General features: G+C 41.4%; 1 protein-coding gene across 1 annotated transcript in view; it reads left to right on the forward strand.

Moving 5' to 3' along the window:
* Nucleotides 1-7,377, forward strand: part of LOC143019621 (facilitated trehalose transporter Tret1-like) — an 18,170-nt gene extending 10,793 nt beyond the window's left edge. The window contains exons 3-6 of the mRNA XM_076175425.1: nt 932-1,061; nt 3,978-4,372; nt 4,988-5,137; nt 6,264-7,377. Of these exons, the coding sequence (XP_076031540.1) occupies nt 932-1,061; nt 3,978-4,372; nt 4,988-5,137; nt 6,264-7,157 (1,569 nt within the window). The 3' untranslated portion in view covers nt 7,158-7,377. The remainder of the gene's footprint in view (nt 1-931; nt 1,062-3,977; nt 4,373-4,987; nt 5,138-6,263) is intronic.
* The last annotated feature ends 16,492 nt before the right edge of the window (nt 7,378-23,869 follow it).

The raw sequence follows: 23,869 nt of genomic DNA on the forward strand, positions 1-23,869 counted from the left end.
TTGATGGTGATGATGATGATGATGATGATGATGATGATGATGATGATGGGATGATGTTGATCATGGTGGTGGTGGTGGTAATGATGAAAATGGTGATAAGGTTGACGGAGTTGGTGATGATGGCGTTGGTGATGTTGATGAAGATGGTGAAGATGTTGATGAAGATGATGATGGTGGTGGTGGTGATGTTGATAAAGATGGTGATGAAAATGATAATGTTGATGGTGGTGGTGATGATGACGGTGATGTTGATGAAGATGGTGATGGTGATAGAGATGATGATGATGGTGATGATGATGAAGATGGTTATGGTGATAGAGATGATGATGATGATGATGATGATGATGATGATGTACACAACACTGCCCAGTCTATCTTGGCCTCAATGTTGTTCTCCAATGTTGCCAAAGAGGCGATTCAAGATTACGGCAAGAGGCGCTTAACTGGAACCACCACCTTTGCCCAGTGTGCTACGATTGCCAGGGCAGATAGCAGTGACCTGTGGCCATTGGAATGGACCCCCTGGTTCACTCTGAAGGGGGTGAGGTCGAAACCAAGGCTCCAGAGGGACACAGTCATGCAAAGCAAGAAGATACCAGAAGGTGTCAAACTTTGAGAGGAGAGCCTCCGACAGTGATTTTTATTATTATTTTATATATCTATTATTCTGTTTATTTATTCAATAATCTATTCGTTTGTTTATTTGCTTATTTGTTTATTTTTTACTTATTTATTGATCTATTTATATGTTTATTTTCCATTTTTACTTTATCACACGCAACATTAGATACTGCAAATATTTGATGCGGCTACAATATTTACTCGTCTTCTCTCTCTCTCTCTCTCTCTCTCTCTCTCTCTCTCTCTCTCTCTCTCTCTCTCTCTCTCTCTCTCTCTCTCTCTCTCTCTCTCTCTCTCTTTATACGCCCAGGTCGCCTGCGCAGCGGTTGTGTCCGGTACCGTGATCACCGTGGGCAACACGCTGGCCTGGCCAGTGATGCTGCACAGCATCGCCAACGAGACGACGACTGGTATTCACGAGGAGGATATTGAATGGCTAGGTGAGGACAACCACGGCGACATAACCCGACCCTCATCAGCACTTCGTTCGCTCAAACTGAGTTTTGTATAAACTAGAATAGAACATATTTAGGGTGCTACTTAGTCTATGTGTTTTTTAATCTACTTATCTATTTGCATTCATCTTCTGCCAAACGCCAAAGACGATTTTATTCATTTGTAGTGTATGACCGGACTAGAGGGATAGTTTCTGGTCCTGGTGTCTTACTTGATAGCGTGACGTCATCTACCCTTGATATGGTGACGTCATCTACCCTTGTTAAAGGTGACGTCATCTTCAATTATTTTTTTTTCAATTTATTCATTTTTATTCTGTTTTATTGCATTTATCTATTTATTTATATTTTGGTTCCCTCAAACTGAGTCTTGTGTAAACTAGAATAGAACATATTTAGGATACTACTTAGTCTATATATTCTTTATTTATTTATTGTCATTCGTCTTATGCCAAAGGCCAAAGACAATTTTATTAATTTGTGGTATATAAATAGACTAGAGGGATATTTCCGGAGATATCCTGGTGTCTTACATGATAGTGTGACGTCATCTACCTTTGATATGGTGACGTCATCTACCCTTGTTAAGGTGACGTCATCTACCCCTGTTAAGGTGACGTCATCTACCCTTAAGGTGACGTCATCTACCCCTGTTAAGGTGACGTCATCTACCCTTAAGGTGACGTCATCTACAATGATTCTACCTATTTATTTATTCATTTGTTCTGTTTTATTTCATTTATTCATTTATTCATCTATTTATTTATTTTATGATCCTTCAAACTGAGTCTTGTATAAACTAGAATAGAACATATTTAGGGTGCTACATCGTCTATGTGTTCTTTATTTACTTAATTGTTTTAATTCATTTATTTCTTCATTCATTTGTTTATGTGAAAAAGTGTAAAGAGAAGAGAGGAAGACAGACAGAAAGAGAGGGGAAAGGAGTAGTGGATGGGAGTGGAATGGGTGGGAGTAAGTACGTGCCTCTGACCAGGCTACCTCTCTTATAAGGTGGAAAAACCCTTGGTACATAAAAACAGACCTGTCTATTTATTCAGCCATATATTTGTGTGAGAGTGAGTAAAGAGAAGACAGGAAGACAAACAGACAGAGAGATTAAGGACGAACAGGTGAAGACAGACAGAGAGACAGACAAACAGACTAATAGATACGGACGGTCAAAAGTATACAGATACAGATAGACAGACAAGCAGGGACAGGCAGACGGAGGGACGGTTACAGACAGACAGACAGGAACAGACATGAACATACAGAAACAGACAGACAGGTAGACACATAGCCAAACAGACAGAAGCAGACACATGGGCAGCCAGCCAGAGAGACAGACATAAACATACAGAAACAGAAAGACAGACAGACAGACAGAAACAAACACGTGGATGGACGGGCGGACGGATAGATAGATCCAGACGGACAGACAGACAGACATATAGACAGACATAAACATATGGAAACAGAAATACAGACCGAAACAGACACGTAGATGGACGGGCGGACGGATAGATAGATCCAGACGGACAGTCAGACAGACAGACATACAGACAGACAGACATAAACATATGGAAACAGACAGACAGACAGACAGACAGAAACAGACACGTGGATGGACGGGCGGACGGATAGATAGATCCAGACGAACAGACAGACAGACAGACAGACAGACAGACAGACAGACAGACAGACAGACAGGGCCTCTATTGAGACGGCCGATCTTTGGTGAATGGCGGTGTTATTTGGCCACTCAGACAGGAGCCCAAAGACCCTGAACTCCCCCCCTCCCTTACTTGCCGGGTGGTACGTTTCCTCTTGTCATGGCTGCCGCCAGCTGATTTTATTCGTCTTCTTGACAACCTTCCAAAGGAATTGCAGCCTTAGTAACTAAGGTTTAAGAAGGAAGTGAGCAAGAACTGGTTTACTAGAAAGAGGGGTTAACGAATGGAATAGACTTAGTAAGAATGACAGGTGGTAGGGGACATGGAACTGCCTAGTGTAGGCCTTAGGGCCTCTTGCAGTCTCCTTCATTCCTATGTTCTCATGTTCTATTTTTTCTTTCCTTTTTTCAGTTAGTCCTTTCCTTACAAGGTAGATGTTTCTATATTTTATTTACAGAACTGGGCGCGTTCCTAGGTGCGTTCTTAGATGCGTTACGCTTTAGTTTTGCCCCGGTTAGCGCTCCCAAACGATTAAAGCAATATAGGTGCAGGTGCAGTGTGCGGAACGCACCTAGGAATGCAGCGAGGAACGCGCCCAGCTCTGTTGATTTAGTCTGGCGCCCGTGGGAGGAGTTGATAGGATGGAATGGCTCCTTCGCATGTCAACCCCATCAACCCAGTGACGGACTTGAGATATTTTATTCAGGTCAGGGAGAATTGATGCCTCTGCCATAGGAAGGACATGCAGCAGGCACTCGAAATCACAAATAACGATCTTATCCCGTCCTTACATAAGGTCCATAATAGCTTACCCGTGGTTGTGTGACCTTTTGGCCCATGCGACTCTCGGTTTGCAGGTGGTGAATAAAATCGCCTGGCGGCAGACAGATTATATATATATAGGGAAAGGATTGACCTCCGAGGCGCAGTAGCAGACATTACATATGTTATTCTTGCTAATCTCAGTTTGTCATTAAATCATAGAGACCTTAAATTAAGGTGTATGTAATATATATATATATATATATATATATATATATATATATATATATATATATATATATATGTATATATATATATATTATATATATATGTATATATATATTATAAATATGTATATATATATATTTATATTATATATGTATATATATATATATATATACATATATACATATATTATTTTGACGCCCCATTGCACAATCTCTCATTGGAATTCTCCTTCCAGCAACGATCCCCAGCCTCATCTCGATCATCTTCCCACTCTTCGCCGGCGTTTTGGCCGAAGTCTTCGGTCCGTGCCGCGTCCTGACCTTGTGCCTTCCCGCCAGCGCCTTCCTCTGGCTCCTTCTGGCCTTCCTGCCCTCCAAGCCCATCATCTACCTCGTCCGCGCGGCCCTCGGTGCCACTGCCATGGCCATCAACACGCTCATCCAGCCTCTGACCTCTGAGCTGGTCTCTGCGGACGTGAGGGGACTCCTGGCGTCTTTCCCGGAGACGATGCACGCGATGGGGGTCGTCCACCTCTACGTCATGGCACGGGCGCTCCCTTGGCACACGACCACGGCGCTTTGTGCCGTCCCACCCTGCATCCTCTTCCTCCTCCTCCTCTTTGTTCCCGAGGTAAGGACGTGAAAGGCTCTGGGAAGGGAACGTGTTACTGTCTTCAACACGGGAGTATACCTGTGAGCAAGAGATCTTGGCCTATGTTCTTATGTATCCTATACTTATGGACTTCTGTTTCTTGACCTCCTGGTAACCACTTTTCAACATCTACTGATCAGCACTAGTTTTCGTTTTGTGGCCATCTGTGGCCCACTAGGGATCTATGAACCTCATTTTGAGAACCACTGTATTGTAGATTTTATTCAGGTTGACTTCAGAATGATTTTTCTTTTGTTGAGGGGCGACTAAACTGCAGACCAACTGGAGTCTGAGAATACAATGACCCCCGACAAATAAAATCGTTTGATGTTGATTTTTTTTTTATGTATATCCCGATGGATCACATCATCAAGACCTCGACATCTTTAGGAGAGGCTTCATTGTCGAAACCTTAACACAGATCACACACAAATACCCACATCCCTGTTCATTTTTTTTTTCAAAATACATCCTGACAAAGTCAAAACTTATTAAGAATATAAAGTAAATGGTTATATTTACCTGACATGACACTTACACGCGACTGATCATTTCAACTGCATCACCAAGAAGTGTCTTGATTTCCCTTTTCAGTCGCCCTATTGGTCCATGAAGAAGGGCAAAGAACACAAAGCTCACCATGACCTCCAGATGCTTCGAGGTCCAGAGGGAAGAGTTTTGGAGGAGCTCGACAGCATCCGAAGGGCGTACACCGAGCAACCCTCCCAGTCAGTCATGGACCAAGTGAGTTCGTAGCGAGTTCGGGGAAGACCAAGTGAGTTCGTAGCGATGCGGGGAAGACCAAGTCACTTCGTAGCGAGTTCGGGGAAGACCAAGTGAGTTCGTAGCGATTCGGGGAGGACCAAGTGGGTTCGTGGCGAGTTTGGGGAAGATCAAGTGACTTCGTAGCGAGTTTGGGGAAGACCAAGTGAGTTCGTAGCGAGTTTGGGGAAGACTAAGTGAGTTCGTAGCAAGTTCGGGAAGGACAAAATGAATTTGTAGCGAGTTCGGGGAAGACCAAGTGAGTTCGTAGCGAGTTTGGGGAAGACTAAGTGAGTTCGTAGCAAGTTCGGGAAGGACAAAATGAATTTGTAGCGAGTTCGGGGAAGACCAAGTGAGTTCGTAGCGAGTTCGGGGAGGACCAAGTGAGTTCGTAGCGAGTTTGGGGAAGACCAAGTGAGTTCGTAGAGAGTTCGGGGAAGACCAAGTGAGTTCTTAGCGAGTTTGGGGAGGACTAAGTGGGTTCGTGGCGTGTTTAGGGAAGACCAAGTGACTTCGTAGCGAGTTTGGGGAAGACCAAGTGAGTTCGTAGCGAGTTTGGGGAAGACTAAATGAGTTCGTAGCAAGTTCGGGAAAGACAAAATGAATTTGTAGCGAGTTTGGGGAAGACCAAGTGAGTTCGTAGCGAGTTCGGGGAGGACCAAGTGAGTTCGTAGCGAGTTTGGGGAAGACCAAGTGAGTTCGTAGAGAGTTCGGGGAAGACCAAGTGAGTTCTTAGCGAGTTTGGGGAAGACCAACTGAGTTCGTAGCGAGTTCAGGAAGGAGAAAGTGACTTCGTACCAAGTTCGGGAGGGACAAAGTGAATTCGTAGCGAGTTCGGGGATGACCAAGTGAGTTCGTAGCGAGTTTGGGGAAGACCAAGTAAGTTCGTAACGAGTTCGGCGAAAACCAAGTGACTTCGTAGCCAGTTCAAGGAACACCTAAAGATATTCTGACCACATCTGATTTCTGTTGACCTTTCTTTTGTAGTACCTTTCTTAAGTGTCTGTTTTACAACTTCAACGGTTCCATCTCTTCGGAATGATATTGTCCCCAAGTATAAAAGAGCTGGCTATCACGCCCGACATACAAACTTCCTGTTGTCTTTCAGGTCATCCAGCTGACGGTTTCCAGCAACTACAAGCCCGTTCTCCTGGTCTACGTCATCTTCGTGCTGAAGGAGATGGGAGGCCAGCCCATCATGTTCCAGTACACGGTCTTCCTCTTCCGGGAAGCCCAGGTCAAGCTGGATCCCTTCACGTGCACGATCTTGGTGGGTCTTGTCAACCTTGTCTTCTCCGTCATCTCCGCGCTTATCATCGACAGTGTAGGTCGCAGACCTCTCCTCGTCGGGTCCGGGGTGATCTGTGCAGCATCCCTCAGCGTCATGGGCGCCATTCTCATCTCCCCGACGGCTCCTAGGTGGCTCATTATCGTGTGCATCATGTCCTTCGTCGTCTCTTACAGCTGTGGCGTCGGAACGGTACCCTGGCTCCTCGTGGGAGAACTTCTTCCGACGGCCGTCAGATCCATCGGGTGTGCGATCTGTATGGTGGGCCATTACTTGACGTTCTTCATCATAACCATCACGTACCCTTCGATGGAGAAGGACATTGGCATGGCCAGCTCCCTCTTCATCTACGCCTTCTTCAACTTCCTCCTCATCTTCGTCACCCTCAAGTGGGTGCCTGAGACGCGGTGCCGGACGCTCGCCGAACTCCAAAGCGCCTTCTCGAGCGAGAACAGCGAACTCATGTACCGGAGGATCAGCCTGAGGCAGAGTATAGACCTCGGACTCGAGATCGCCTCGGAGATCGACCTGCTGACCAAGGCCAAGAAGAGCAGGAGCGAGCTCCAGATCGATGTCCTGATGGACCACACGCCTTCGTCGAGTTCCTCCAAGATCCCGGACTACCAGGAGACCTACTTCCCCTTCACCGTCCGAAGGAGGAGTGAAGATTCTGCGGACTCTCAAACGACCCTTCCAGAGCGCAACAAGCGATGATGATCTTCTCCCTTTAGGACTCTTCATCTCATCCAGTGATTCCAAAACTGGGGGGGATGCGATCCCGGAGGGGGGGGCGTTACCCTGAAGGAGGAGTTCATGAGGCCCTTAGGAGAGGCGTGAGGGTGTTCACTGTATCCCATCAATGAATACATAACCTACATGAGACTCATATTTTTCCCTTGGGAATCGATGACTCATCTCACAGCCACACTAGTCTTCCGTGTGTTTGATTTCTCCCGTCAAATGAATGTCGTTCTTTAAAGGCGCGCAAGAATCGGTGAAAAAAACTTTGGGATGAGATGAATGGATGGGGTAAAAGGGGCATTGGCGAAGAGAGGAATGTCTGTTGAGGAAAAAAGGGAGAAGACAGAAGATAGGGGTGAGTGGAGAATGGTTGCGTATGGATGATGCTGTGATGCATGAAAGGGAGTGGGTGGGGGATGGGTGTGTGAGGGAGTGTGTGTGTGAGGGAGTGTGTGTGAATGATGTTTTGACGCAGCCCGATGGGATTTCTTCCCGTCTTCTCTTTGTCTGAATGAGGGGACGGAGAGAGGAGGTCGCCGATTAAATGAAGCGGCCTTGCTGTAGATATGTTGTGTCTTGCTACATTTCTTCTGATCCAGGGCAGTGGGCGAGATGCAGGGATGACCTGTCATCCAGGAGGAGCCACGAATAAGAGGGAGGGGTGAATGTGAGTGGAATGTGTATATATATATATATATATATATATATATATATATATATATATATATATATATATATATATATATATATGTACAAATATGTGTGTGTATGCAAATGATATGCTGCATGCTCTTCATAATTTGAAGAGAGGATTATACTCTCAGCGGGAGCTCCTGCTTATCAACATATAACAAACTAAAGCTGTGAAATTTTCTATAAACGAGAAGAAATGAAACTCTTATGTCATTTTGAAAACCCAATTTGTGACTTTCACTCCTTTTAGTCAAACCTCAGGACTGCGACGAAAGAAGAAGAGGGGAAGAAGTGAGGGAGGAAGTGAAGGAGAGAGGGAAGGAGGGAGGGAAGGAAGGAGAGAGGGAGAGGAGGAGGGAAGGAAGGAGAGAGGGAGGGAAGGAGGGAGGGAGAGAGAGAAGGAGGGAGGGAGAGAGGGAAGGAGGGAGGAAGGGAAGGAGAGAGGGAAGGAGGGGAGGGAGGGAAACAAGGAGAGAGGGAGGGAAGGAAGGGAGGGCGAGAGAGAAGGAGGGAGGAAGGGAAGGAGAGAGGGAAGGAGGGAAGGAAGGAGAGAGGGAAGGAGGGGAGGGAGGGAAGGAAGGAGAGAGGGAGGGAAGGAAGAGAGGGAGAGAGCGAAGGAGGGAGGAAGGGAAGGAGAGAGGGAAGGAGGGAAGGAAGGAGAGAGGGAAGGAGGTGAGGGAGGGAAGGAAGGAGAGAGGGAAGGAGGGGAGGGAGGGAAGGAAGGAGAGAGGGAGGGAAGGAAGAGAGGGAGAGAGCGAAGGAGGGAGGAAGGGAAGGAGAGAGGGAAGGAGGGAAGGAAGGAGGGAGGGAGCAGTGACAGACCTGTGACACTGTACAAACAAGTACAGAGGCCTAGAATCGAACCGGGGATCCTTAGAGTTTTCTTAATAATTGTCTTAAATCCATACAATGGATAAAAAAGAAAAGAAAATGTATTAAAAGGATTTTCATGATAATTGACATTATTCGCTTTCGGGATTCTGAAACCTAGAAACTACTTAGAATCTAGGAACAGTCTAATAGTTTGTTTATGAAACGTTGCACGGTAATATCAACCATAACAACAAATTTCCTTAAGGACCGGAGGCACACAGCAAAACTAATCTTAAAAAAAAAAAAAAAAAAAAATGTAAGTAAGAGCTTGTTTGCATATTGTATTCCACCATAGTCACGGATCACGTGTTCGTCTGATGATCGACGTTATTACCCTCCCAGATGAGAGCTCAGAGCTTATATATGTCCTGATCTCTGGTTAATCTTGTGACTTAACGCATACAGACACCTACCAGTTTGTTTGTGTGTGTGTGTGTGTGTGTTTGCGTGTGTGTTTGTGTATTTATTTTAACGTGTGCGCTTGCGTGTATGTATGAGTATTTGTGTGTATGCGTGTACATATAATGATTATGATAATCATTACCTTAACTTTGGCTACCTCCCTTGTAAGGAAGAAAAAGCCCTTAGTATACGTACATACATATACATATATATATATATATATATATATATATATATATATATATATACTATATATATATATATATATATATATATATATATATATAATATGTGTGTGTGTGTGTATGTATGTACATTGAGGTTAGCTGTATTGCATTCCGCAGCCCCACAGTCCCCGGCAACGGTCCTGAGTCCTTCCCACGGATCTCTCTGGCAAGAAACTTTCGACTGTGGTCCGTGTTGTGTAAGTGTAAGGAGAGGGAAAAGTAGTCACCGTTTGACCGAAAGCCAACCCGTTGGGGCTGAACCTCAAGGTGAAGATATGAACAAAAGGGGAGCAGGGAGATGATTCCTACTGACGTCCATCTAACAGGACGCCTAATTGCATTTAACTCTCCTTTGCCCCGTGTGCGTATGTGTGCGTGTGCATTTAGATATGTGCACATGTGTACGTGGCCAAACCTAGAGATGGGTTTCTGTTGTGGCCTTGATTGGGCACTTCCTTGTGATTGGCACTCTCGGAGACTGGCACCCAGTGAGTGCCACAAGCCCCAATCACTGCCATCAATCGATATCACGATTCTATATCAATAAACTCATCTTTATTTAACGAATTCGTCAGACGAAAAGTAGATTATGTCTTTGTAGGGTCAAATTCGGGAGCAAAGATTTTTTACACACACGCACACACACACACACACACACACACACACACACACACACACACACACACACACACACACACCACGGCTCGGTGGCGGATTGGTAAAGCACTGGCCTCACAAGCCAGAGAACCGGGGTTCGATTCCCCGGCCGGGCGGAGATAAGTTGGGTTTGTCTCCTTTCACGTGTAGCCCCTGTTCACCTAGCAGCGAGTAGGTACGGGACGTTAGTCAAGGAGTTGTGACCTTGCTGTCCCGGTGTGTGGTGTGTGAGTGGTCTCAGACCTGCCCAGAGATCGGCTAATAAGGAGCTCTGAGCTCACTGCCGTAGGGTGGTGTCTGGCTGTCTCGACAGAGACTGCAGCAGATCCGAGGTGAATATACACACACACACACACACGATGGGAACAGGAACGGGACCTCACGGGCATAGCTCTTATCTTGTACATTATGCTACAACTACTTTAATACATACACACACACACGCATGTGAATGATATACTGTATTATGATTTGGGTTGTATCTATTATGTAATACATTCATATAGCTGGACTGCAAGGCCACTGGCCGTAACATGACCGTTATGACCGTTACGACCGTTACAATGTGACGTAGCCTTTGATTCAGAGAGTCAGTAAGTCAGTCTTACACAACAGACATCATGAAGAATTAAAAATCCAAGGTGAAAAAAGGAATTACAAAAAGTAAAAATTGAAAAATTCGCACGTAAAGTAGGATAGAAGAAAATAATGAGAAGAAGGGAAGAGGAGGAAGGAGGAGGGAGGAGGGGAAGGGGAGAAAGGAGGAGGTGAAGGGAGAGTGGTGAAGGGGGGGAGGAAGATAGGAGGAGGCTTCAAGCTGAACTACGGACGTACTTGATAACAAGCCTATTGCCCCCATGTGTGTACGTGTGTGCACATACGTGTTCGACGTACACATGTACACATTTCCTTCGCCTCCTTTACCTACAAGACCCCGTGTCATCCTCTCCCATGTCACCTTCTGCACAGAGAAGAATATTAATATTTTCGAAATAATTTATCTTTGTACGAAGACGACCAAAACTTGATGTCAACTGTTGGCCTGTCTGTCCAAGTTCTACGCCTCGCCTTAGGTTGTCCTTGACTGGAGGAGGACCCGCAGGATGAAGAACCCTAATCGTCGAAGGGACAGGCTTGCTTAGGAGCGACGTGTCTGGTCTGCATCTAACTTCATTTCCTGCGAACTCGCTTGCGCATATGTCATCTCCATTGATATACATAAATGTATATATATATATATTATATATATATATATATATATAATATAATATATATATATAATATAGATATATATATATATATAATATACATATATATATGTATATGTATACATATATATATATATATACATATATATATACATATATATATACATATATATATATATATATATATATAATGTATATATATAAAATGTATGTATATATATGTGTGTGTTCATATATATTCATTCATATATTTATATATACGCACACTCACACACGGCTCGACGACGCAGTGGTATCGTTCGCAACTGCTAACCCAGCGGTCCAAGTTCAAATCCCGCCCAGGGCTCAGATCCCGCCCAGGGCTGAAATAACTTCAGTATCGCTGCGCTGCGAGCCGTTACTCCAGCTCTCGTAGGCGGGGAGTTGGGTGTGTGTGTTTCAGGTCACAGCATTACCTATAGATCGGTCATTCATGAGCTCTGAGGTCTCATCCGGGAGGGTAGTAGCTGTCAATCACGAGTCCAACACGTGATCCAAGACCATGGTGAATTACACACTAACACACCATCCTCTTCATCAAGCCTTATGTATTTTATATTATTCTACGCTTATATATTCCACTACTTACTAATTCTTTTTAATTTCTTCTCTATATCTAGTTGTACAACCTCAAATCGGACTACGCAACTGTTATGGTGAGGCACAGAGGCTGTATCGCTCCTCAGGGAATGGGCAGGTGGTCCTGCATTGGACCATCAAGGACTGGGGTGTTGGGCACTCTCTCTCTCTCTCTCTCTCTCTCTCTCTCTCTCTCTCTCTCTCTCTCTCTCTCTCTCTCTCTCTCTCTCTCTCTCTCTCTCTCTCTCTCTCTCTCTCTCTCTCTCTCTCTCTCTCAATCTTTTTTTTTTTTTTTATTTAACAAGCCCACCGGCTGCGCCGGCCCAGCTACGCCGGGGGCCTTGGCCTGCGGCGCTGCGCCTTAGGCGCGGGCGCTGCGCGCCCTGGGCTACGCCCTTTTTTTTTTTTTAAATAAAGAGTTCTTCTTCGAGTTCTTCTTCGAGTTCTTCGAGTTCTTCGCAAATTATGAAATACAGTATTTTATTACGGTACAGGAAATATCATAACGAGGTGCAGAAGAGAAATGTGTTATTTAGATCGTTTTATTCGTTAAACATGTATTGTGCAACTTGAAATGTCGTTTGAATAGTTTGCAAGTGTCGAGGTCTTTGCTAAATGATAAAATAATGAAACTATATTTTTTTCGGAATAGTAGTAATAATAATAATTAATAATAATGATAATAATAATAACAATAATAATAATAATAATAGTAATAATAGTAATAATAATAATAATAATAATAGTTAATGGTAATTATAATAATACAATAATAACTGATGATAATAATATGGTAATAATAGGAGCAGTAATAATTATAACTATAATAATAGTAATATTACTAAATCGTAATGTTAATGGTTGATATAATAATAATAATGATAGTAGTGATAGTGGTAGTAATAGAAGCCGAGCGTTCTGTCAGGGTCGGTGCGCTGTTGCCAAGTTTCCAGTTATGAGGAAGACTCTGGAAGAAATAGATTGATAAATAAAGATGAAATGATAAAATTGAAAATAGTGAAGATGGAAACAATAATAAGAAAAGAATAACGAAATTAAAATAACCATAAATAGAAATTAAAATAGAGTACATAAGGATGGACATGACCGAAAACATGACCTCCTTATGAGATGCCGGTATAGTATGTGGCCTACCTTTCCAATTAGGTTAGATTAAGTTAGGTCAGGTATCTAAACCTTGTTTTAATTTTTTCCTGAGGTAGGACATATTCAATTGGGTTAGGTAACATACTATATCAGTTTCAAGGAGTTAAGCCACATACTATACCGACACCAAATATGCCCCAATGGATATTTCATTTCTGGTGGTGACCTCATGGATGACCTCACGGTGACCTTACCTGTGACCTAGGAACGACCTCTTGAAGGAAGACCCACGTACCTCATCCTTCAGTCTTGGACTCGAGTCGTTTCCCGAGGAGGAGTTCAGCCACAAGAGCACAGGCAGCCAGGAACATTCCTGGAAGAGAAGTAAGCTTGTATTAGGATTTCACTAACAGGAACCAGCGCTTCTATCCTTGAGGGTGACCATCTCGCTTCCAGGGTACAGAGTCATGATGATAGTCAATAGTACATGAACAGCGCCGTTACATCTATAGTAAACATTATTAACTCCATTTAGTCTAATCCAAAAGTTAACTCAAATGTACAGTGTCAATATATCAATGTTAATCAACCGATTACTGTTATTATTGGTAGTAGTGGCAGTAAACTTGTATACTATGTTGGTGTTCCAGAGCATATACGGTGACTCTCAGATTGCGGTTAAGGTCACGTTTCGTACCTGCTGCATACATCATCAGGACACCATACATGTCTTCAAGGGCAAGGGGACGGAGTTCGGGTTTGTAGTCTGTGGCTGGAGTGTTGAAGCAGATGGTACCATACCTCAGGTCTTCCTGGATCCAAAAGTCGATTAAACCTGCTTCATTCACCGACCGCACGCTGGAGGAAAAAACATCTTGGGTCATGTGAAGATTCGGCTTAACGTCGCTAACTCTACCCCCCTCAGAAAGGACTTTGTAGCGTGGAATCTAATGAACCATACCCTTGGTTCAACTCGCTGGTGGCAGTTTTCGAACTGCCGTCACCTCGACCTCCACCGCAAGTAGCGACGCTTTAATCCGCTCAGACAGCGAGCATCCATTGGTCACTTAATTAAATATATATTTCTCATAACATGGGTCAAATTGAAATGTCCGCTGTTGTACCACTTGCGGGTTCATTCCCCCATTTAGTTTGGGTCTTCACCATAAGATTAAGAAAAGAAAAAAAAAAAAAAAATCTCCATCCTTGTATCCTTCGACTTGATACTAAAGTACCAAACTCCTATTTCCAGTCATCATCACCTATTCTTATCTGCACTAACTCTCATCTTTCTCCTCTTTTTCACTCTCTTTTTTATATACTGGTATATTCTTTTTAGTACAAGACACCGGCTGCGCCAGTCCTTGCCTTGCAGGGGCTCGGCCTTCGGCCCTGATTCAATACATACAAAACGAGAGACAAACCAAATTTCTCTTCATTGTCTCGTTTTTTGAAAGACTAAAGATGACCATTGAGCGGGCAAAAATATTTTTTACCGCTCTATTGACTAAATATTCCGATTTGCTGATTTTAGAAATTGAGATTTTTTATACTGATATCCAATAATACAAGAGGTGGGTCCTACTTACATTGTGTTCATTTCTTCAACGAGAGGAGATCCCTTCTGAAAGATAAGGCCTCCCATAAACACGACGTACCCTTCTCTGTTCAGGGTAAGATCACAGCCCTTATTCTATAGAAGGAGGAGAAAACAAAGGGGGTGATCATTTCAATATACAAAGGGCACCTTTCTGAAACGAAGATGCTTATAAAGGTCAAAATCAGATGGAGTGCAAGGAAGGTGGGGAGTTCGATAAAGGAAGTGAGAATGAGATATTTGTTGGAAAGGTGGACACAGAATCCTGCCAAAGGATTCTGATAGAATTGAACTCCACTGTAGGACAAGAAGGCATAGGAGACATGGAACACCATGGGACGAACTCCGGCGTACCTTCCTGAAGACATATTCCATCAAGACCCTCAAGGTGATGGTGTTGGCCATCAGGGCAGCTCCGTTTTCTAAAAGCAACTGGGTGTTCCCCGCAACGTCCAGGAGGATAGTTCCTGCCAGCTTCTCGTCAGCTCTCTTGAAAATAGAACCTTCGGAGGCGTCCTGGAAGGAAAGTCTTTGTTGGTTCCAGGTAGTCTTCTTCAGCTTAACAAAGTCTCCTTGCCAGTTAGAGACCTTAGGTAGGTCCCCTGAATCCCCAAACACCTTCTTTACTGAATGAAAGCTTCTGATGTTTATGAGAATAGATTCTATTGAATGGACGTTGCGTCAGATGGGTTAAAGGAGCTGTGAAGCCACCAAGGATTATACATGAAAATACAAATACTACTACTACTACTATTACTACTACTACTATCAATATCACTCTCGTACAAGAACTGATACTAATGTTAATGTTAAACACCACCCTACTTAGGATAATGATGACAATGTAATGATGATGATAACGATAATAATGGAACATGTATCATTTACTAGATCACCAGAAACCCGTTTCATAGGTATACACACCCATCAGACATGATGCTAAAGGGGAAGTGTGTGCATGCGTGTGTGTGTGTGTGTGTGTGTGTGTGTGTGTGTGTGTGTGTGTGTGTGTGTGTGTGTCTGTGTGTGTGTGTGTGTCTCTGTGTGTGTGTCTCTGTGTCTGTGTCTGTGTCTGTGTGTCTGAGCTCATCGTACCTGCATAGCTTGAACCATAATCGTACCCTCGTAGGTATAGAAGGGGACAGCATCCTGCTCGACCATCTCTTCCACGGTATCAAAAGGAACCTCTATCTGTGGCAAGACAGAATGTCCCAGGATTATTTTCCAGCTAAACTTTATATTATTATTATTGTTAATATGGTAATTTTATTGCTGGGTGGGTGTGAGGGTTAGGAATGGAGAGAGTGAGTGGTTTGAGGTGAGTGTAGGGTTGTGTCAATGATGTGTGATGTCGCCATAGTTGTTCCCTCCCGTGTGTATCTGTGTCTCTGTATGTGTTTACTGCTAGACTCCTTCTTTAAGGCTAACCTTACCCTGGGAAAGATGAGCATCGACTTGAGGTTGGACTTGTATACAGTTGCAAGGATGAGACAGGCCATGAGCCAAATGAAGGCGATTCCCTTGGAGGGCATCCACGAAGTAGCTACAACGAATTAAAGCGAAATGTACATCGTCATCTATCCATCAATACCTTTTGGGGGTGTTTCTATAACTTCTATAAACACTCAACGAACTAGCTACAACGAATTGAAAAGAACTATACATCGTCATCTATCCATGAACACCTTTTGGGAGCGTTTCTATAACTTATATAAACACTACATCGCCCGAAAGGGCATCAGAACATACCCGACAGGTCAGCAACAGACTATTAATATTAACGTTACGTATGAGTTAGTTGACTGACTTACACTGCCCCAGCAGGACTTTATAGGTCCACATGAGGAACTTCCCAGCCCGTGGGGGGTAGCCCTTCTCTCCATCTGTGTGTCCTCTGATGTTAGTAGGCTTTGTCGCCAAGTGTACCCCATACACGACCAGAAACACGAAGACCGCTGTCAAGAAGGTCGCCAACCAACTCTGTAGTCAATATTTTTTAAGTGAATTTTGGAAAAGCAGCTTTTGATTAATGTTATTATTCATAGGGTTCAGGGTTTCATGGGAGACCTGATTTAGCCCAACACTCACCGTCCAGGTGTAGGGCTTGTAGAAGCCCTCGAGGTCCGGTTCCGGGCGAGGACGCGGATACAGCGTCCGGTGGTTGATGAAGAGAACGGGCTCTGAGAAGTCGACCGCCTGCGAGCGAAGTTGCGTGATGGCGAAAGGCCCAAGGGCTATGTCCACTTCCTGAGTAAAAAAATAAATAAATAAATAAATCAATAAAAATAAAAGATAAAAGAAAACACACACACACACACACACACACACACACACACACACACACACACACACACACACACACACACACATATCTATATATATATCAGTATATATATATATATATATATATATATATATTATATATATATATATATATATGTGTGTGTGTGTGTGTGTGTGTGTGTGTGTGTGTGTGTGTGTGTGTGTGTGTGTGTGTGTGTGTGTGTGTAGTGAGGTCATCCCTTAAAGCTTCGTTCTCTCTAGAATTCGCGTATCATAGTCATTTTCTTAATATTATCACCTCGCTAGAACTTAGATTATAGAAATGTAACCATTATTAATACTGTCATGTCTCGTATATCTATATGTAAATATCTATGAATATTAGTAATCTTATTCTATAAAGTTTAAGTTGTATTATGTAAGCCAATTTATTCATGGTGCTCTTAAATGTTTTATATGTCCGTATTGTTTCACCACTAAGACAGTGGGCTTATTTGTCTATACCTCGCATTATACTTCTTCACACAGAAAAAAAAAAAAATAAAATAAACGAACAAGTGGATCTGCCCCCCATCTTTCATAACTGTTACTTCCTTCCGTTTCACTATTTCCTTCCACTAAACCCCAAAACCCTTACTCCCTCCCTCTGCCCACCTTATCTAACCTGCCCTCTAACTAACATATAAAAAGTCCAAAAGACTATAAACTAACCGAGCAAGTGGGCCTGCCCCACACCATTCATAACTCTTACTTCCTTCCATTTCACTCTTTCCTTTCACTAAACCCCGAATCCCTCCTCCCTCCCTCTCCCCCATCTTATCTATCCTGCCCTCTAACTAAACTAAGTTTAGATAATTCCATTCTCACACTGAAGGGAACCTTCACCACTATATAACAACTAAACACTACACACACACACATATATATATATTTATATATATATATATATATATAATTACAAAGTAATGTCGTAACATACATATACCAAGGCTTTTATCCCCACTGTATTGCATAAGAAGAAATGAAATAGATGATATCCATATAATTTGATCACGGACTGTGATCCTCTTCAGTGGAATACAGAGTAGTGGAGCAAAAGGCATGTCTTATATACAGAGAAAGAAGAGGGAACATGGGTAGGGCTCAAGTGGCGTCTAATGCTCTGTGGTGAAGGCGGGTGACTTGCCCCGCATAGCATTAGACGCCATTTGAGCCCTGTCCATGTTCCTTCTTCTTTCTCTATATATAAGACATGCCTTTTGCTCCACTACTCTGTATTCCACTGAAGATCACAGTCCGTGATCGAAATATATGAATATAATCTATTTCATTTCTTCTTATCCAAAACAGTGGGTTCTTGTTGATATATATATATATATATATATATATATATATATATATATATATATATATATATAATTTTAACAGTTGTATAAGTAAATAATTGAATTTAACAATTAAATTAAATGAATAGATAGATAAAAATGATTAAGTAAATAAATAAACAAATGAGTAAATAAATGAATAATAGATAACTAACGTCACGAACTCCCCCTATTAGGAGGCTAGGACGGTGCCCCTTACAGGGAACTTTGTAGCGTGAAATTTAACGAACTATGCAATAGGTCCAACTCGCTGGCGGCAGAGTTCGAACTGCCGTCACCTCGACCTCCGCCGGAAATGGTGACGCCCTAATCCGCTCGGCCAGCGAGCATCTAAATATGTAAATTGATAAATGAAAGATAAATTGATAAATCTGATGAAGTAAAATTGATAAAAATTATAATAAACAATTAGATTTATGATATATAATAAAGTAGATAAATTAAGATAAAGAAGAAATAATCAAACAAATGGATAAATAAATATAGAAATTAATAAAGAAAATATATGTAGGTAAAGAAATAGCTAATCAGTTAAGTTGAATGATTGAATGCATAGGTAAAAGTATAGAAATTGTAATGAAATGACCAATGCGTGCGTAAATTAATTTGCTTACTCAAACAAAAACAAACTGGTAACTGAAATTGTATGTTCTGCATGTGTGTGTGTGTGTGTGTGTGTGTGTGTGTGTGTGTGTGTGTGTGTGTGTGTGTGTGTGTGCGTGCGTGCGCTCTTGAGGTACACACCTTTCGATGTACCATCCCAAACATTCCGTTCCAGGTCCCATTGGGCAACTTCGTTCCCCACAAGCCTTTGGCAGGATATATCATCTTATGGCTAGAAGATAAGAAAATTAATAAATCAGTCAATAAACGATCAATTCGAAGAAATGTCTTTATCATTTTGGAAAAAAATATCCATCGTTCAGTTCATTAAAAACATCGACTTGATTTAGATCTTTAAAAAAAAAAATTAACAAAATCACTGAGAACACTGTGTACTCGTGGTCTGGACTCGTGATCGACAGCTATTTCCCTCCCGGAAGAGATATCAGAGCTCGTATGACCGATCTATGGGTAATGCTGTGACCTCACACACACATACCCAACTCCCCGCCCACGAGAGTTGGAGTAACGACTCTGAGCGCAGCGATACTGACATTTTTTCAGCCTTGGGCAGGATTCGAATCCGGACCACCATAGTGACAGTTCGGGACTCTACCAACCGCGCCACCAAGTCGTGTTGGGTACGTGTGTGTGTGTGTGTGTGTGTGTGTGTGTGTGTGTGTGTGTGTGTGTGTGTGTGTGTGTGTGTGTGTGTGTGTGTTAACCTACTTGTATTTACGTAGTTGTATTGTACAGGAAGGGAGCTATGCTCGTAGTGACCCGTCTTTGTATCTTACAGCATCGAGTTTGTTCTTAAATTCTTCTATAGTTTTTGCACATACTGTTGCCTCGTCCAGTTGTTCCAGACATTTACCATTCTGTGCGGGAAACTATTATTTTTTCAAATCTCTTCTATAACTATACTTTTTGTTTCTTTTCATCTCCTCTTGTTTTTCTTTTTCTGTGTATATACATTATATATATATATATATATATATATATATATATATATATGCATATATATATATACATATATATACATATATATACATATATATATATGTATATATATATATATATTTATATATATGTATATATATATATAAATATATATGTATATATACATATATATATATATTTATATATATATAAAGACATATATATATGTATATCTATATATATATATATATACATATATATATATATATATGATGAATGGTTTAGACAGATGAGAGACTGGGTGGAGGAAGAATAAGCGAAGATGGGCTGGAACTTTTTTATTGCTTATATGTTTCGACCGACTCGGTCTTCTTCAGTAAGCTGTCTACAAACAGTTGGACCACATATTTATACATCCGAGGATGGGAACAAGGACAGGTCACCCCGCCGGCTGTCTGGGGATTCCCTTTCCCGTATCATGCATACGTTTCCCAATTGTATTTATAATTAATTTACTTGTTGCCTTTGACAAACAAACAAAACCTTCCCTGTCATTGATGTTTTCATAATAATTAATGTAGGCAGCTTCAACAGTCTTCCTCATGTCTCTCCTTAATCCCGTGTGTAGAACCTCGACTCCATCCCAGTGGGGCAAATGTCCAGACCGGTCATGGTAAGAAGTTAGCTAGTTATGATGTGAAGGCCTTATTCACAAATGTCGACGTGGAGGAGGCGTTAGTTGCCGCCAAGAGAGTCATAGACAGTCTTAGTAATGACGAATTACCAGTTCCCAGGAGTGATTATGTTAAACTTATATCCCTATGTGTAAAATTCGGTGTATTTACGTTCAATGGTAAGGAATATAAACAACACAGAGGTCTCGCCATGGGAAGTCCTCTTTCTGCGGTGCTAGCCTGTCTTTTTATGGAAACGTTGGAGGAAGACGAATATAGAAGGATCATGGGTAGAGGCACCACGTGGCTAAGGTATGTGGACGACGTTATTGTGATAGTACCGGAGAATATCGACATTGGACATAAGCTAGGTAGACTCAATAGAGTCCATAAAGATATACAATTCACTGTGGAGATGGAAGACGACCATAAGTTACCATTCCTTGACACGTTGGTGCACAGGAGGGATGAAGGAGTAAGATTCTCAGTGTACCGAAAACCTACCAACAGAGATGACTTTGTGCACTACTTCTCAGGACACAGCGAGCGAGTGAAGACCGGCGTGCTCATAGGCTTCTTCCTCAGAGCTTTTAGGATTTGCAGTGAGGAATTTTTAGAAGATGAATTAGCCTACATAACTAATGCCTTTAAGAAATTAAAATATCCAGGGGGAATGATAAAAAAACTGAAAGGAGTGGCTAGGAACATTTTCATGAGACCAAATGTCCAGTCGTCCGAGGATAATAAGGTACAGTATATTTCGGTTCCTAACTCTAGAAAAACTGAAGGCATAGACAGATTTCTTGGGAAGAGTGGGATAAAAATAGCAAGGACGTCCAATTCCAAAATTGGAAAAATGGTCAAGACCAAGAATATAAATAGGACTGTCCCAAAACGCCCTCAGTACCATCTATCGCATTCCTTGCGGTAGTTGCTCATCTTCGTATTACGGCGAGTCAGGTCGAGGCGTCGAGAAACGCGTAGCTGAGCACAAAAGAGACTTGAGGTCACACAGGACTTCTAACTCACTCGTCCAACATGCTGACCGGTCTGGACATTTGCCCCACTGGGATGGAGTCGAGGTTCTACACACGGGATTAAGGAGAGACATGAGGAAGACTGTTGAAGCTGCCTACATTAATTATTATGAAAACATCAATGACAGGGAAGGTTTTGTTTGTTTGTCAAAGGCAACAAGTAAATTAATTATAAATACAATTGGGAAACGTATGCATGATACGGGAAAGGGAATCCCCAGACAGCCGGCGGGGTGACCTGTCCTTGTTCCCATCCTCGGATGTATAAATATGTGGTCCAACTGTTTGTAGACAGCTTACTGAAGAAGACCGAGTCGGTCGAAACATATAAGCAATAAAAAAGTTCCAGCCCATCTTCGCTTATTCTTCCTCCACCCAGTCTCTCATATGTATATATATATATATATATATATATATATATATATATACATGTATATATATATACACATGTATATATACATATATAAATATATATATATATATATATGTATATATACATGTGTATATATATATATATATATATATATACATATATATATATATGTGTGTGTGTGTGTGTGTGTGTGTGTGTGTGTGTGTGTGTGTGTGTGTGTGTGTGTGTGCATTTACTTAGTATTTAACTAGTTGTATTTTACGGGAAGGGGAGCTATGCTCATGGTGTCCCGTCTTCATATCTCATTTGATCTAAACTGTTTTTAAATTCATGTATTGTTTTTGCACACACCACTTTCTCATCTAACTTGTTCCAAATGTCTATTACTCTGTGAGGAAAGTTGTTCATTTTCAGATCTCTTCTATAGCTGTGTTTCTTTGTTTTCTTTCCGTGTCCTCTTGTATTTCTATCATCCCATTTTATTAGATCCTCTCTATCAATAGTTTCTATTCCTTTCATGATTCTGTCAATAGTTATCAAATCTCCTCTCTCTGTTCTTTGCTCTAATGTCTGTAGCTCAAGTTTTGCTAGTCTCTCTTCATATGATAGTTTTGAGAGTGTTGGTGCCAACTGTGTGTGTGTATGTGTGTGTGTGTGTGTGTGTGTGTGTGTGTGTGTGTGTGTGTGTGTGTGTGTGTGTGTGTGTGTGTTTGCGCGTGTGAGTTCTATAATGTGTGCACAATAATGAAAGCCAGTCACATAATAGTTGCTAATAGCTGTCAATATTCTTTGAAATCCTCACAAGGTCCTCATTAATAATAATAATAATAGTATGATTAATAATAATAATAATGATAATAATAATAATAATAATAATAATAATAATAATAATAATAATAATAATAATAATAATAATAATAATAATAATAATAATAATAATAATAATAATAATAATAATAATAATAATAATAATAATAATAATAATAATAATAATAATAATAATAATAATTAATAATAATAATGAATACCCGCAGCCCTGGAACAAACCCACTTGGCCACTTGTAAAGATACTTTTTTGACTGTGAATGCAGTTCAGACTATTGACTGTCCCTCACCAGTAGTTGTAGCGCTGAAGAAACAATTGAAGTATGTAGATGGCCATACCATACCACCTCCCGTCCCGCAGTTCGACAACTAGAGGATGCTGAAAAAGCAAATTACTCTAAAGTCATGAATAAACCAATAAATGGGTCATTATAAAGGAAAAGGAGTAACAATAAATGAAAGATAAATGAATTAATGAATAGATGAATAAAGTAGAAGATAAACACGTCATTGAATAAAGAACAAATATGCAAATAAATGAATAAATGAATATATAAGAACATACAAGGTTCTTGAAGACCGAATATGTGTCCACTTCAATTCCAGTTGGTATTACAGTCTTGGTGCTTTTCTTTCCGAAGTGGACCTACTGTAGACATTCTATTTTTGTTTGTGTACACATACGCGCGCACACATACATATTTATACAATAAATATATGTATGTATATATATGTGTGTATATATATATATATATATATATATATATATATATATATATATATATATATATATGCAAGTAATCACATCACCGTGATACAAAAATGCAAAATAACCACAGAAGAAAGGAAACTTGTAGACAGTAAGTACTTTCGTATATTACAACTTCAGACTAAAATGAAGATGTAATATACGAAAGTACTTACTGTCTATAAGTTTCCCTTCCCTTGTGGTTATTTTGCATATAATATATATATATATATATATATATATATATATATATATTATATATATATATATAATGTGTATATATATATATATATATGTGTGTGTGTGTGTGTGTGTGTGTGTGTGTGTGTGTGTGTGTGTGTGTGTGTGTGTGTGTGTGTGTGTGTGTGTGTGTGTGTGTGTAGGAATATACAAACCTGCTCGGCAACGATGGTGAGGCAACCCCTTTCCCCTGGCC

Source organism: Oratosquilla oratoria, chromosome 37 (genome assembly GCF_046742065.1).
Source record: "Oratosquilla oratoria isolate Oo_2021 chromosome 37, ASM4674206v1, whole genome shotgun sequence".
In the NCBI taxonomy this organism is placed as follows: domain Eukaryota; kingdom Metazoa; phylum Arthropoda; class Malacostraca; order Stomatopoda; family Squillidae; genus Oratosquilla; species Oratosquilla oratoria.